At 37.3% G+C, this 17,959-nt stretch overlaps 1 protein-coding gene across 1 annotated transcript in view; it reads right to left on the bottom strand.

Annotated features, from left to right (window-relative positions):
- LOC144441921 (uncharacterized) overlaps positions 1-17,959 on the bottom strand; it is a 98,839-nt gene that overhangs the window by 46,335 nt on the left and 34,545 nt on the right. Inside the window, exon 13 of the mRNA XM_078131190.1 lies at positions 3,808-4,137. Within this exon, the coding sequence (XP_077987316.1) occupies positions 3,808-4,137 (330 nt within the window). The remainder of the gene's footprint in view (positions 1-3,807; positions 4,138-17,959) is intronic.

Raw genomic sequence — 17,959 nt, forward strand, 5'->3', positions numbered from 1 at the left:
AATATACAAAATGACCATGCTTAGTAGAATATGCAAAATGATCATGCTTAGCAGAATGTGCAAAATTCCAATGCTTAGTAGATTATGCAAAATGAATATGCTTAGTAGAATATACAAAATGACCATGCTTAGTAGAATATACAAAATGACCATGCTTAGTAGAATATACAGAATGACCATGCTTAGTAGAATTTGCAAAATGACCATGCTTAGTAGAATATGCAAAATGACCATGCTTAGCAGAATGTGCAAAATGACCATGCTTAGTAGAATGTGCAAAATGACTATGCTTAGTAGAATATGCCAAATGAATATGCTTAGTAGAATATACAAAATGACCATGCTTAGTAGAATATGCAAAATGATCATGCTTAGCAGAATATGCAAAATGACCATGCTTAGTAGAATATGCAAAATGATCATGCTTAGCAGAAAATGCAAAATGACCATGCTTAGCAGAATATGCCAAATGACCATGCTTAGTAGAATATACAAAATGACCATGCTTAGTAGATTATGCAAAATGACCATGCTTACTAGAATGTACAAAATGATCATGCTTAGCAGAATATGCAAAATTCCCATGCTTAGCAGAATATGCAAAATGACCATGCTTAGTAGAATGTGCAAAATTCCAATGCTTAGTAGAATATGCCAAATGAATATGCTTAGTAGAATATACAAAATGACCATGCTTAGTAGAATATGCAAAATGATCATGCTTAGAAGAATATACAAAATGACCATGCTTAGTAGAATATGCCAAATGACCATGCTTAGTAGAATGTGCAAAATGACCATGCTTAGTAGAATGTGCAAAATTCCAATGCTTAGCAGAATGTAAAAAATGACCATGCTTAGTAGAATGTGCAAAATGACCATGCTTAGTAGAATGTGCAAAATTCCAATGCTCAGTAGAATATGCCAAATGAATATGCTTAGTAGAATATACAAAATGATCATGCTTAGTAGAATGTGCAAAATTCCAATGCTTAGTAGATTATGCAAAATGAATATGCTTAGTAGAATATACAAAATGACCATGCTTAGTAGAATGTACAAAATGACCATGCTTAGTAGAATGTGCAAAATGACCATGCTTAGTAGAATATGCCAAATGACCATGCTTAGTAGAATATGCAAAAAGACCATGCTTAGTAGAATGTGCAAAATGACCATGCTTAGTAGAATATGCCAAATGACCATGCTTAGTAAAATGTGCAAAATTCCAATGCTTAGTAGATTAAGTAAAATGAATATGCTTAGTAGAATATACAAAATGACCATGCTTAGTAGAATATGCCAAATGACCATGCTTAGTAGAATGTGCAAAATTCCAATGCTTAGTAGATTATGCAAAATGAATATGCTTAGTAGAATATACAAAATGACCATGCTTAGTAGAATATACAAAACGACCATGCTTAGTAGAATATGCAAAATGACCATGCTTAGTAGAATATGCAAAATGACCATGCTTAGTAGAATGTGCAAAATGACTATGCTTAGTAGAATATGCCAAATGAATATGCTTAGTAGAATATGCAAAATGACCATGCTTAGTAGAATGTGCAAAATGACTATGCTTAGTAGAATACACAAAATGACCATGCTTAGCAGAATATGCCAAATGACCATGCTTAGGGACAGGTCAGTTTCTTTGGCCAAGGGGGGGGGGAGGGGTGGATTGGGAGGGGGGTCACCCTGTTTTTTGAAATTAGCAGTAGGAGGGGGGTCATGCTGTTTTCAAAATTGTGTTTTGGATTGTGATGAAAGAAAAAATCCTTTTTCTACAATGGCATATAGCCTTGTCTGAAATGTGGTACATGTAAATATTTGTTCTTCTTCCTGTTTCTTACATGAATTGTTTAATATTACTTATTAGTTCAAGCACAACTATAAATGTACATATACATGTATTACCTAGCTACCACACTAGTTACAGAACATGTCATGTAAATGATTGGCTGTTTCACAATCAGTGCTTCACTTATATTGCACTTTGGGGCAAAAGTGAACTTGAAGGTTTCGTAATGGTAATCTTCATAGATAGTAATAAAAGAAGTTAATCTAAAATGTTCCCTACTCGTCACTATGAACTTGTCAGAAGGGAGTAATACACTTTCTATTTTGGACACTACATGTTATTGACACTACAAATCACCACATCTCATCAGATTCCAGTTTCTATTATACACTAGGTATGACCACCTAAAGTTCTCTAACATACCGTGTGACTTTACTATACATGCAATATTAATGCCACTATACCAATGTTACGGGGCCATTTTTATGTGACATGGGAAACTCATTTAAAACTTACATTTACATTAGCTATTCGAAGCTTGGAAATATTACCTCAAAGGCTATGAATAACCTAAACATTGCCTTAATAGAGGCAAAGAAACTGCAGATCTGCAAGGGGGAAAACCCCCAAGGACTCCCTCACCCCCAGAGGTCACTCATGTATTCAACCAACAATCAGATGCACCAACAACCTTTTTACTGTCATAATGGTATTAAACTTTTCTTAAATATTTTCACCCTATTTGAGATGATAGTCTTTTAAAGATGTGAAATGTTTGCCAAGGTAGTCTAAAATTGCCTTAAACTCCAAATCTCCCCTACCAATGATACTACCAGTAGATGTGCTGACATTTACTACATGTATATAATGATGCCATGTAACTGTTTAAGAACATTTTTCAACCCTATGTAAGTTATAAAGAATAGTTTCTGATACTTGATGGTGCTGTCTTGTAAAGCATGGATTGAGTTATTGCTTGAAAGGGTCTGAATAGCCTAAAATTTGGCTTTAAGAGTAAAAATCCTCCAGGGCTTTTAGAGGGAGACCCCCTTGAACCCCACATGAGGTGGACATATCCCAGTCTCAAACTCTCCCCCTCATACTGTCAAGATGCTATCAAAGTATATTTCAAAAATATTTCAAACCTGTGTAGTTGCTTTTTACATGTTGGTGCTGTCTTGTAAACCTTTGAAATTATTGTCTGAAAGGGTCTGAATAGTCTCAAAAGTGACTTTTCAGAGTAAAAAACCTCCAGGACTTTGAGGGGGAGACCCCCTAGGAACCCCCCCCCCCACTACATGAAGTGTACACATCCCAGTCTCCAGCTCTTCCCCCTACCTCTTACTGTCAAGATGCTATCAAACTTAATATTTCAAAATATTTTATCTTTTTACATGTTGGTGCTGTCTTGTAAAGCTTATTATTGTCTGAAAGGGCCTGAATAGTCTCAAAATCGACTTTTCAGAGTAAAAACCTCTAGGACACCTCCTAGGACCCCCCATAAGATATATGCATATTCCCTGCTCAAGCATTCCCATACCTTTCACTGTCAAGATGCTATTAAACTCCTTTTGGAATATATTTACCCTGTGTAGTCACTAATTATAATTATGATAGTGCTAACCCGGAATCTTATAAAGTAGATGCAAGACAGTCAAGCAGTCCACATTGAGTCACGATAAAAAAATACCTTTCATTTGAAAATTATATATATATATGGGATGGGGGGTCATCATGTTTTAGAATTAAGTGATAGGGGGGTCAGCCTGTTTTTGGTTTTACAAATAGGGGGGGTCAGTGACTTTTTGTCGGCCCAATGTAAGAATCCACCCCCCCCCCACCCCCCAAGGCTGAAGAAACTGACCGGTCCCTTATAAGAATATGCCAAATGACCATGCTTAGTAGAATATGCCAAATGACCTTGCTTAGTAGAATATGCCAAATGACCATGCTTATAACAACACACTGGGTATTGCGAATTGAAAATATCCTTCACTCACCACAAATACAGAGGAAGCGAACTTCATAGTCTGAACATATACCAGTCACCTGCTTACTGTTGTAACATTCGAGACCAATCTGTAGGTTACACACAGCATTCTGTCCTGGTATTTCATCATAAGGGCTTTCACTCCAAACTTCTCTACATTGAATCTCGCCAGGATTCTCACAGAATTGATATTGTGTTCGCAGCTGTCGTATACTTTCAAAATCGCCTTTCTCTAGCCCCATACTTGGGGTATGAACATCCATCCACTCTGTCCATCCTGTACTCACACACTCAGGTTGTAGGGTGGCATCAGTTGTTGGGGCTGGTTGTGTTGTGATAGCTGAGGAAGAAAGAGAAAGCTGTATTTAATCATCTGCGAAAGATTTATTTTCTACACGGCAACATCTAAAATTAAGTTCATCACAAAAGATCATTGGGCTTTATGGGCAATAAATATCCACCCTTATTTTATTTAATTGTATTTCATCTATATGTATGTATGTATGTATGTATGTATGTATGTATGTATGTATGTGTGTATAGACACAATTAAACATAGTACTTACGGCATTCACATAGAAATCTAAGTTCATAGTCGGCACATCGCCCTAATGGTTGGTTTGAGTTGAAGCAAACGAGACCAACATTTACCAAACAAGAAACACCAGGTTGTCTAAGCTGATAGTGCGGCATCTTAGATTCACTGTCTCTACACTCAATCTCAAGAGGATTCAGGCAAAAGGTAAAACGCCCTCTTATGTAGCCCAAGTATTCAAAATCTCCACTTGTTGGTTTATCTTCAGGTGTGAAAGCATTCATCCATCGTGTCCAGCCAGAAACACAATCTTTAGTAACTTCAGTCGTGGTTTGATATACTGGTGTGGATACTAAAGACATTGTAGTTATGTCAGTGTGAATAGTACCTACCACATCTTCGGGTTTAGTTACTGTCTGTGCTGTAGTAGCTGGCTCTGTTAGAGGGACAGATGGTCTTGATGTTATCTGTGTTATCACAGCTTGTGTTGTTTTGGCCTCGGTTGTCAGAGCTTGTGTGGTTTTGAACTCAGTTGTTACTGCCTCTGTTGTCACAGCTTGTGTGGTTTTAGCCTCGGTTGTCACAGATGGTGTTGTTTTGGCCTCAGTTGTTGCTGCCTCTGTTGTCACAGCTTGTGTGGTTTTGGCCTCGGCTGTCACAGATGGTGTTGTTTTGGCCTCAGTTGTTGCTGCCTCTGTTGTCACAGATTGTGTGGTTTCAGCCTCGGTTATCACAGATGGTGTTGTTTTGGCCTCGGTTGTTGCTGCCTCTGTTGTCACAGCTTGTGTGGTTTCAGCCTCGGTTGTCACAGATGGTGTTGTTTTTGCCTCAGTTGTTGCTGCCTCTGTTGTCACAGCTTGTGTGGTTTCAGCCTCCGTTGTTACAGATGGTGTTGTTTTGGCCTCAGTTGTTGCTGCCTCTGTTGTCACAGATTGTGTGGTTTCAGCCTCGGTTGTCACAGATGGTGTTGTTTTGGCCTCAGTTGTTGCTGCCTCTGTTGTCACAGCTTGTGTGGTTTTGGCCTCGGTTGTCACAGATGGTGTTGTTTTGGCCTCAGTTGTTGCTGCCTCTATTGTCACAGCTTGTGTGGTTTCAGCCTCGGTTGTCACAGATGGTGTTGTTTTGGCCTCTGTTGTTGCTGCCTCTGTAGTCACAGCTTGTGTGGTTTCAGGTTTAGTTGTTGCTGCCTCTGTTGTAACAACTGGTGTTGTTTTGGCCTCGGTTGTTGCTGCCTCAGTTGTTGCACCTAGAGTGGTTTCAACTGAAACTGTAACAATTTCTGTTTCTGCTGGGCTTGTCTTGCCAATAGTTGTTATTTCACCCTCTGTTGTCACTGGTTGTGTGGTTTTCACCACAGTTGTTGCTGCCTCTGATGTCACAGCTTGAGTGGTTTCAGCCTTTGTTGTTGCTGCCTCTGTTGTAACAACAGGGCTTGTTTTGGCCTCGGTTGTCACAGATGGTGTTGTTTTTGCCTCAGTTGTTGCTGCCTCTGTTGTCACAGCTTGTGTGGTTTTAGCCTTTGTTGTCACAGATGATGTTGTTTTGGCCTCAGTTGTTGCTGCCTCTGTTGTCACAGCTTGTGTGGTTTTAGCCTCGGTTGTCACAGATGGTGTTGTTTTGGCCTCAGTTGTTGCTGGCTCTGTTGTCACAGCTTGTGTGGTTTTAGCCTTGGTTGTCACAGATGGTGTTGATTTGGCCTCGGTTGTTGCTGCCTCTGTTGTAATAGCTTGTGTGGTTTCAGCCTCGGTTGTCACAGATGGTGTTGTTTTGGCCTCAGTTGTTGCTGGCTCTGTTGTCACAGCTTGTGTGGTTTCAGCCTCGGTTGTCACAGATGGTGTTGTTTTGGCCTCAGTTGTTGCTGGCTCTGTTGTCACAGCTTGTGTGGTTTTAGCCTTGGTTGTCACCGATGGTGTTGTTTTGGCCTCGGTTGTTGCTGCCTCTGTTGTAATAGCTTGTGTGGTTTCAGCCTCGGTTGTCACAGATGGTGTTGTTTTGGCCTCAGTTGTTGCTGGCTCTGTTGTCACAGCTTGTGTGGTTTTAGCCTTGGTTGTCACAGATGGTGTTGTTTTGGCCTCAGTTGTTGTTGCCTCTGTTGTCACAGCTTGTGTGGTTTCAGCCTCGGTTGTCACAGATTGTGTTGTTTTGGCCTCAGTTGTTGTTGCCTCTGTTGTCACAGCTTGTGTGGTTTCAGCCTCGGTTGTCACAGATTGTGTTGTTTTGGCCTCAGTTGTTGCTGCCTCTGTAGTCACAGCTTGTGTGGTTTCAGGTTTAGTTGTAGCTGCCTCTGTTGTAACAACTGGTGTTGTTTTGGCCTCGGTTGTTGCTGCCTCAGTTGTTGCACCTAGAGTGGTTTCCACTGAAACTGTAACAATTTCTGTTTCTGCTGGGCTTGTCTTGCCAATAGTTGTTATTTCACCCTCTGTTGTCACTGGTTGTGTGGTTTTCACCACAGTTGTTGCTGCCTCCGTTGTCACAGCTTGTGTTGTTTTGGCCTCAGTTGTTGCTGCCTCTGTTGTCACAACTTGTGTGGTTTTAGCCTCGGTTGTCACAGATGGTGTTGTTTTTGCCTCAGTTGTTGCTGCCTCTGTTGTCACAGCTTGTGTGGTTTCAGCCTCGGTTGTTACAGATGGTGTTGTTTTGGCCTCAGTTGTTGCTGCCTCTGTTGTCACAGCTTGTGTGGTTTCAGCCTCCGTTGTCACAGATGTTGTTTTTGCCTCAGTTGTTGCTGCCTCTGTTGTCACAGCTTGTGTGGTTTTAGCCTCGGTTGTCACAGATGGTGTTGTTTTGGCCTCAGTTGTTGCTGCCTCTGTTGTCACAGCTTGTGTGGTTTTAGCCTCGGTTGTCACAGATGGTGTTGTTTTGGCCTCAGTTGTTGCTGCCTCTGTAGTCACAGCTTGTGTGGTTTCAGCCTCGGTTGTCACAGATGGTGTTGTTTTGGCCTCAGTTGTTGCTGCCTCTGTTGTAATAGCTTGTGTGGTTTTGGCCTCGGTTGTCACAGATGGTGTTGTTTTAGCCTCAGTTGTTACAGCACCTGTTGTTACACTCTGTGTTGTTATAGACTTAGTGGTTCTCAATTCTGTCGCCTTAATTACTGGTGTGGTTACGCCCTCAGTGGTTCTCAATTCTGTTGTCACAACTATTGGTGTGGTTGTACTCTCAGTAGTTGTCACTCTTGTGGTTATTCCCGCTGTTGTCCTAGCCTGAGTTGTCGGTGGTAGAGTTGTGAGTTGAAGTGTTGTTGGAGCAGTGGTCACCTCTATGACACATATCAAAGTAAAAGAACAATAATTTGTATTAATAAAACGATGTCATGATATTAGACATGTTAGGTAATTTCTTGAGTAAACAGAATTGGACCGTTTTGATGCACACAATATCATTTTATGAATGCTATCTACGTGCTTTGAATTATTTGTATTTTATATCACAACTAACAGGTAGTTCATGCACAATATCAAATAAAAAACCCACTAATTTTGTATTGTACATAAACCACTAATCTGGTATTTTAGATAAACCCTTAACCACCGATGAGTCATGCGGAGACCAGCCAATCAAATACTGACCCTCGTATAAGACCTCAATGCTAACGGATATGATAAATGTGTTTTATTGACCCTCGTATAAGACCTCAATGCTAACGGATATGATAAATATGTTTTATTGACCCTCGTGTAAGACCTCAATGCTAACGGATATGATAAATATGTTTTATTGACCCTCATGTAAGACCTCAATGCTAACGGATATGATAAATGTGTTTTATTGACCCTCGTGTAAAACCTCAATGCTAACGGATATGATAAATGTGTTGTATTGACCCTCGTGTAAGACCTCAATGCTAACGGATATGATAAATGTGTTGTATTGGCCCTCATGTAAAACCTCAATGCTTATGAATATGATAAATGTGTTTTATTGACCCTCGTGTAAAACCTCAATGCTTATGAATATGATAAATGTGTTGTATTGGCCCTCATGTAAAACCTCAATGCTTATGAATATGATAAATGTGTTTTATTGACCCTCGTGTAAAACCTCAATGCTTATGAATATGATAAATGTGTTTTATTGACCCTCGTGTAAAACCTCAATGCTTATGAATATGATAAATGTGTTTTATTGACCCTCGTGTAAAACCTCAATGCTTATGAATATGATAAATGTGTTTTATTGACCCTCGTGTAAAACCTCAATGCTTATGAATATGATAAATGTGTTTTTCTTAGGTTTGATTTATCACATTTAAATGATTTTTGTCTTTGAAGATTGTGGCTGGTGTAGAAATCCAAAATGTGAAACTATTCAACGTCACTTGAATGCAGCATATGATAAATTAGAGAAAGCACTGACATGGGTTAATGTCACTTTACTTAAAGCCTCACACAAATCAGGCATTGCGATGACAATGATGTTGTAATACGTCATCGCTTTGTCAATTCTTGTGTAATACGTCGTCGCTTTGTAAGGATTGCTGTTTTAAAACACATATTACACATTTACAAGGGTATGAGTATACAGCATTGTAAACAGCTGGGTATGATTTGTGATTGAGCTTATATTTTCACATACATATTTAGGAAAATTACATGTGTAGAGTGCACATTGTTACAGGGAAGGGTGGGATATCATGCAACGAGTGTGCAGGCAGGTATAAAACTGGGTAATTCCTACTCACTGTCACTGCAAGATTGTAAATAAACGGGGTTAATTTACAAAAAACATACACACTTTATTTATTCGATTTTTGTGTACAATTATTCAAATCACCATTGGTGGGTCAACACCGAATTGGTCACGTGACTTCTCTAAAACAGGTACGGTTATAGTGCATGTATTACTAACACCCGCATGACAAAAACAAAAAAACCTAAGCACTCACAGCCCTCTCGCCGCTTTACAATGTATACCGTCAGGTTACAACACAAACTATCAGACAAAACTGAATACTATGATTTTGCTAACCTTTCATTACACAACCTCATTGACTTTGAAATAAAAAAGATATACATCGATGGCCACATTTCAATTTGAGAGTTTCTTAGTTTTGACTGAAAACATTGTTTCCATTTCCTTGGGATCTCGTGGGATCTTGGGTCAATATTGTACGTATGATAATAAGACTTAATATGGTTTGTGTGTAACAGGTTAACGAAAGGATGGTATCAGTAAGTCTTAGCATTTAAATACTCCACTTGCACGATCAAACCGGATATGACATTGTGTTAAAAGCGAGGCTTTTGACCTTTCCAAATTGTAGTAACATAATAGTGTCTGAGATTCACATTTTGGAATATTTTAGCTTGTCGTATGTTTTCTAAAAATAGTGACATAATTAGACATTACACACGCAGCTGAGTGACAATGCTTGATTAAACTATAATGGTCACGTGTACATTGTCACGTGTAAGTTGTAGTGATTATATGTGACACTCAAACTCCAACGAATTCTGTTATCGAGCCATTTGAGTCATGCCGTGAGATGATGATATCATGCATTTCATATGAATGAATTATTCAAATATTGTCTTTCCTTTAAACAAGTTTCTAGGAACCGAGGCGAGTTGGCAAACAGATTGATATCCCCGCCTCAAATGTCATTTTTGAGGACCTCAGACGACACACAGAATAATGACAAAGGTCATGCTTTCAACCCAAAATGTTATTTCCGTTTGATCGTGCCAATGGAGTACTGTTGTAACCAATACCTGAGTGTCTGCGAGTGGTCTATGAGAAACACTACCAATATTTACACACAAGGTAATTTTATTCTTTCCCTACCTGTCAATTTTAGTTCATCAGGAATAGTAATATGAGTAATATTTCCATTTAAAATGATGCAAAAATGTACCATAACACTCCCTTCGCTGAAAAAGTCGTTGAGTTAATACTCATTGGAATTGCAAAAATGTTGTATTTTAGCACACGTGGATAACAAGGTGTGAATAAACCATCTATCATGCAAACAACTTTTCAAACCTCAAACAATACCTTAACATTACTTCGATAAATGGTTCGACCACGTTATAATTTCTTTCATAACCATGACAACACCTCTCGTGAACAACATGATTGATTATATAACAAAATCAAGTCATTGCCTAGCCGTTCATCTCTTACAGTTACCTCATAGTCGATGTTTTAGCTTGTCGTATACCTTGTAAAAATAGTAAAACTGACATTGTACATGCAGTTGACTGACAAGTTGGACTAGAATGTAATGGTCACGTCAAACGTTGCCATGGTTATATGTGAAACTCCCATTTCAACGAATTGTATTATCGAGCCATTCCTCGAATGTTTATACCGTGAGAGAATGGTATCATGCATTTTCATCTAAAGTAAATAATCGAAAACGAAATAATTAAAAGTACATGCGGTCAGCTATTAAATTATTCTTAAAACCTCAACAAGTGAATTAGCTAACTCCTAATGACTAACTGTGATCGATCATGACTGTTTATTTAATTAAAGATGACATGCGCACTAGGTTGAATGCACAATGATAGCCAAATCCTAACGAGAGCCGAATTGTTGGACACAAGGACAAATTTACTATGGATTCCTGTTATTACTAGTGGAGAGGTGTTATCAATTTAAACCACAAACAAACTGAGTAGACAGACTTTAGCCGATTAACAAAGAATTCATGTAAGTTGTAATAATTAAAATCAGTAATTTTTTTTTCACACAGTACAAAAAACCTAGCAAGCGGAACTCGGTAAAGCTTCTAAGTGATATCATTAAATACGTTATTATTGGGTTCGATAAAAGGGACAAGGTCAAGAACTTTACAGAGTAAGTTCACTACTACAGACAATAGACAGGCTAGATCACTACCTGAAACATACTTGATGCACAATCTATAGATGCACTGTGAACCTTATGCATGACTAGAAAGTAACTGATTTCTGTGAGTAACTTTAAAATGTTTTCGAAATAAAGAAATAATGTAAGGTCATGATATTGACCACAGCTTAGTGGATTGATTGACATTACATTTGATGCAGGGTAAAAGGCATACCATTTGTACCATTTTTTATTAGTATATCTGTTCTGTCGATCTTTTTGTTTCACTGAAATAAACTAATACGTACATAAGTATAGTGACCTGTTCGTTTGTTTGTTTAACTGTCTGTTTTTCTGTCTGTCTGTCTGCCAGTCAGTAAATGAAAGGAGATCTGTAATGTTTTTGATAGTGTCCCTTTAAAATCTAGTATCATGCGATGTGGATAAAATGTCAATGTGTTCCAAAAGCGGACTGAGTATTATAGCAACTACAGCGGCAGAAAATATACAGCGAGATTATCATCATTCACCTTATCAGACCAGATCTACATCATAAAGACGATAAATGCTAATGTTGCATTAAGAGAGATTTACTAGTATTACAGGTGTTCAAAATCACAAATATAAAAATAGGGCCAATGGTGTTGTAGTACAACTGTACAGTTTCTAAAAATGGGCGTATCTTGTTGTTAGCCATATTTCCATACATTTAGAATTTTAATTCACTACTCTATGAATCCTGATGTTATCTTTGCAATATATACATGATCATTTGGCTGTTGCTATGGGCGTGGTATTGTTGCTAGGTATATTTGCATCCATTATATAAATGTTTATTCACTTGTCTATTAATCCCTCTTGTTATCTTTGCAATGTATGTGATCACTTGGCTGTTGCCATGGGTATAGTTTTGTTGCTAGGCACATTTGCATACACTTTTTGAATGTTTGTTCACTTGTCTAAGACTCCCTGTGGTTATGTTTATGAAGTACACCACCGTTTGGCTGTTGCTATGGGCGTGGTCGTGGTTGCTAGGGATGTTTGCATACGTTTTTGAATGTTTACTCACTTGCCTACCAGATGTAGTTATTTAACTGAAATATACAGCCATTTGGTTGTTGCTAAGGGCGTGGTCATGGTTGCTTGGTCCAATTGTGTCAAGAAAATGTGAACAAAATCTGCAGAATAACACTTCTAGAAACATCTCACCAATTTTCAGTCTTAACTGACCAAGTACTTTTTTATATTGGATATGAGGTTTTTGACCAAAATTCACATTTTTACGTATTTTGCATATCACTGATGAAATCATTATATGCTTAATATTTCTTTATTTATACACCCCCAGATGCATCAGCATTACATTTCAGCCCAATCTGCACAATAGTTTTGGAATTAAAGACACATTTTTAGCCCTAATTTGCATATCACTGATGGGTTCATCATGTTGTGAACAATTCTTAATCTAAACCCCCTTAAAATGTTCCCACCAAATTTCAGATCGATCTGCGGAGTAGTTTTGGACTTTAAGGTTTTTTACCAAAATTCACGTTTTGACCCAAATCATACTGGTGGTAACACCATTTTCATTTGAACAATTTTTCAACTAGATACCCAAGGTAATACACTAACCAAATATCATGACATTCGGTCCATCGTTTTTTTACTTTAAGTTGTTTACATAAACAGACAGACAGACAAACACTTTGCCATGCCTATAGCACTACTGAACCTTATCAGTTCAGTTGTGCTAAAACAAACTACACATTATATTATTAAATGTTCTGACTGAACTGTTACAACTCAATAAACCCAAAATTTGTTGGACAAACTTACACATTTCTGATAAATAGTTACAAATGAATTAAATAATTATCAAATAAAGCAGGTCTGATCGAAGAATAAAGATGTCATAGATAACCAGAAATGTATTGTCACTCATATAGAGTTCAAATCAGTGGTTTCATCGCGACGTTAACATTGACTATTGTAAATTATAAATTGTAAAAGTGTAACATCTCTTTATAATATAGCAACAGACACCAAAGCTCTGCAGTGAGTCAACAGTTTTCTAAGTAATTTTATTTTAGGGTGATGTTGTAACAGTTCACTTAGAAAGATTGCATATGACGACATACTGGAATGTCTTGACAAAATTACACACGTAAAAATCTTTGATGGAACTCTGTCTGAATATTCTGTCGAGCTGAAAAATAGAAACAAAACAAATCTCAGACTGGATCGACGACCTTATATGATAATAAGGACATACATATTGACATTTGACAATGCAAATAGCTCTGTGTAACATATCATAAATAGTCAATCTGAAATGCTACTGAAACGTTATTCTATTTTCTGGCGCGACAGAGCTCTTATCGTGAATAAATGTTTGCCTTTCGAGATGAGAGGTGTGGTGTGAATGATAAACTATGAGTGCTTTAATAATGGAATCCATAAAGGATGTAAAATACATCAATACTTGTTTGTTTGTTTGTCACATCTCACCCACTGTATAAGACCACCACTCTGGTATACGTGCACTTGAGTGTCCGGTGGTAACACTGAATACGTAATTTGTTGGCTGCAGCACTCTACCAAATGCAAGATAACAGCGAAGTAGACCTACTATTTCAGTTATCTTCTTTGCTAAAGCCACAAATTCACAGCTTGCATTATTACTCAGGTTGTCATCCCACTCCATGTTAGTAATTCTTGTTTGTCCACTGAATATATATCCTTCCTCTGTGCACGGTTCGTACTTATCAGCGCATTGGGGAGTAGTGGTAGGTACTACAATTGAAACCCCTGTAGTTGTGCTTGGCAGTGCAGATTCGGTTGTGGTAAGTGCTGGGGATGCAGTATGTGTGACTGGTTCAGTCAGAAAGAATTCACAATATATAGATTGTGATCATTAGTGTGCAAGGATAGCAAAGTGGAAGACAAGAGAGGAAAAACACAGAATTCATAGTCATCCATAAATAATTCCGATTCTATTTCTTGATTTCTAAATGACCTATTCAAGAATTACTGTAATGCATTAATATAACCTTAACACTTGGCGGTTACCAGTCGTTTACGAATCGAAATAACTTCATTAAATCCATAGGTCATCGACGAATCGATCTTCCAAACCAATCGAATGCTAAGTATATCCTTGGCTGTAAGGTATCTAAGGTATACAGTGTCACTTGCAGTGGCGCTCTCACTTTACCAGAAATTGCTTTTTACAAGACATTTCCGCAACTTTCAACTCAAACTAAACTGCTTCTGCATTCGGTATGTTATCATTTTCTGGTATAGCGACTAGCCTTAAAATTTGGCAAATCACAGGAAAATGAAGATGATTTGCCACGACGATAGTAAATATGAACTCTCAAGTGTATTGTCTGCATTATTCATAGCTGTATTTGAAGTAGGGTATCATAATCAGATAGATTACGGCACTTTACTTGGACCTGTTTTGATAGGTAGAATAACTTTCTCGTAATATTTTACACCTTAACATTATTGCATCACCTATGCATAAAAGTAGTGTTAACAGTATTGCACCACATGTGCATAAAAGTAGTTTGTAGCTGTAGATAAGATAATCAAATCAAATTGATTTTGGAGTCCGCACCAAAAATTCACGACCTTCAACGGTGATCAAGTTTTCAACCTATTTTTTTGTACTGCTTAAGGATAATATCGACCATTGGTTACCGTCGTCACTGGTTATTGGTATTAGAACAATTTTCAGGGAAGACATTTTGGTTGTCTGATCGAAGAATGATATTCCAGTTATGCCAGTAAACTTTTAACAAGGTGAATGACTCAAAGGCCAAGTTTTCACTTGCCACTATATATACACCACCTACAGATAATATTGACCGCTAATTAACAGATACATTGGATTTATTAAATAAATAATCCATCAATTTTTAGTGAATATATCTTTGGTTATTTGACGAAAAGAATATCTCAGTTGAAGCTACTGCAGGTTTAATGTTCCGTCCTATCTCACACCACTATACTTTACTACTATTTCAGCTGATGTTAATCCTATGTATTGACTACACCTTGCATATATATTCGGTCTGCTTATCTATCGACCAACTGTGAAGTTATAACTAATGGAATTGATTTATTATCGTAATAAGAGGATTTCTAACTCCATGACAGCAACTAAAGGACATTATTACATGTGACACAATATATGACAATGAATTTATGACTTGCCAATAACACATTCTAGATTATGAACCTAGTGTAAAATAAATACCACTAACATGAAGTCACAATATAAATACGGTCTCCAAAAATACTCTAAACTGGTTAAACTTACCACACACGCAGAAGAACCGAACCTCATAATCGTAACACCTTCCAGAAACTTGATCCATGTTATGACATACGAGGCCATGGGTTGTGTCACAAACCAATTTTTGTCCACTTGTTTCCTCATGTAAACTCTGCCCTCCCTTCTCTCTACATTCGATTCTATCTGGGTTTTCACAGAATTGATTTTTTTTTCTAAGTTTGGGTAGGGTTTCATAGTCTCCACTATCGGATCCTACACCAGGACTGTCAACATCCATCCAAGGTGTCCAGCCTGTTTCATAACATCGTGAGGGGAACGCCGTTGTTGCTTCTGTTGTTTTCGGTATGAATGTTGGTCCAAGTCTTGGTGTATAACCAGCTTTAAAGTAGATATATTACAATAGTACAAACACAAAGTTAACATATATTGAGCTAATAAATTATACAGACAGAGAGATGTCGCTTTAACAAACAGTTCAAATGTATGCGTACGTTTCATGTCTTTTGAACTTTGTAATTTTCAACTCAATATAGCAAGGAATGGTATTATGTACACATTTAGTACTAATAATTGAAAACTATAGACACTGAAACAGTCGATGTATACATCATGGATGCAATATGTTAAAATGCTTATTTCTCAATGTTACATACTATCTTGAACTTGAAGAAGAGTGGCACAGATAATAATGTTTTTGAATTGGATTGTACAGAACCTTCAGCGTCATTAAACAGAACAATGGTTTTCGAATCCAAAGATTCTTTGATTGATTAGACACACCAATCTATCGATGGATAGATAGATGGGTGGACGGAGGGATGGATGGATGAATATGTGGGTGGGCGTGTGGATAGATTGGTGGGTGGAAGGATGGGTGGGTGGTGGATTGATTGATTGATTGATTGATTGATTGATTGATTGATTGATTGATTGATTGATTGATTGATTGATTGATTGATTGACATTGATTGTGTGATCGATTGATTAACAGATCGATTGACTTGCAACTTACGGCATTCACAATAGAATCTGACTTCATAATCAACACAACGAGTGGGTTGTTTACTGTTTTGGCATTCCAACCCATGTAGAATAGTGCAGATCACGCCACTCTGGCCGGGAATTTCGTCGTAGGGCGTTTCAGTATATCTCTGTCTGCACTGAATATCAGTTGGATTTGGACAAAACCGGAAAGAAGATCTCAACTCTGACATAATTTCAAAGTCACCATCCGTCTGCCGTATTCCCGGCGAGTCTACATTCATCCAGCTTGTCCAACCGGTAAATGAACAATTAGGGAGCAGGGTTGGTGTAGCGACAGGTGTCGTTGTCGGTGCTGTAGTTGTTGAAACTTCGATATCTTTGGATAAACAAAGAATTAAAAAAACGGATTTGCTTTTGCTTTATATTTCGGTAAGGTCAGTATTTATAATACTCAAATCTGAAATTTTAACTTTATACTTCTGATAGTATGACTAGTAAAGTGATACACTTGATATTCTGACAAGTAAAGTAATACACTTGATATTATGACAAGTGAAGTGATACACTTGATATTATGACAAGTAAAGTGATAGTACACTTGATATTATGACAAGTGAAGTGATACACTTGATATTATGACAAGTAAAGTGACACACTTGATATTATGACAAGTAAAGTGATACACTTGATATTATGGCAAGTAAATTGATACACTTGATATTATGACAAGTAAACTGATACACTTGATATTATGACAAGTATTAGTGATACACTTGATATTATGACAAGTAAAGTGATACACTTGATATTATGACAAGTAATGTGACACACTTGATATTATGACAAGTAAAGTGATACACTTGATATTATGACAAGTAAAGTGATACACTTGATATTATGGCAAGTAAAGTGACACACTTGATATTATGACAAGTAAAGTGATACACTTGATATTATGACAAGTAAAGTGATACACTTGATATTATGACAAGTGAAGTGATACACTTGATATTATGACAAGTAAAGTGATACACTTGATATTATGACAAGTAAAGTGATACACTTGATATTATGACAAGTAAAGTGATACACTTGATATTATGACAAGTAAAGTGACACACTTGATATTATGACAAGTAAAGTGATACACTTGATATTATGACAAGTAAAGTAATACACTTGATATTATGACAAGTAAAGTGATACACTTGATATTATGACAAGTAAAGTGATACACTTGATATTATGACAAGTAAAGTGACACACTTGATATTATGACAAGTAAAGTGATACACTTGATATTATGACAAGTAAAGTGATACACTTGATATTATGGCAAGTAAAGTGATACACTTGATATTATGACAAGTAAAGTGATACACTTGATATTATGACAAGTAAAGTGATACACTTGATATTATGACAAGTAAAGTGATACACTTGATATTATGGCAAGTAAAGTGACACACTTGATATTATGACAAGTAAAGTGATACACTTGATATTATGACAAGTGAAGTGATACACTTGATATTATGACAAGTAAAGTGA

This window comes from Glandiceps talaboti, chromosome 1 (assembly GCF_964340395.1).
Source record: "Glandiceps talaboti chromosome 1, keGlaTala1.1, whole genome shotgun sequence".
NCBI lineage: Eukaryota > Metazoa > Hemichordata > Enteropneusta > Spengelidae > Glandiceps > Glandiceps talaboti.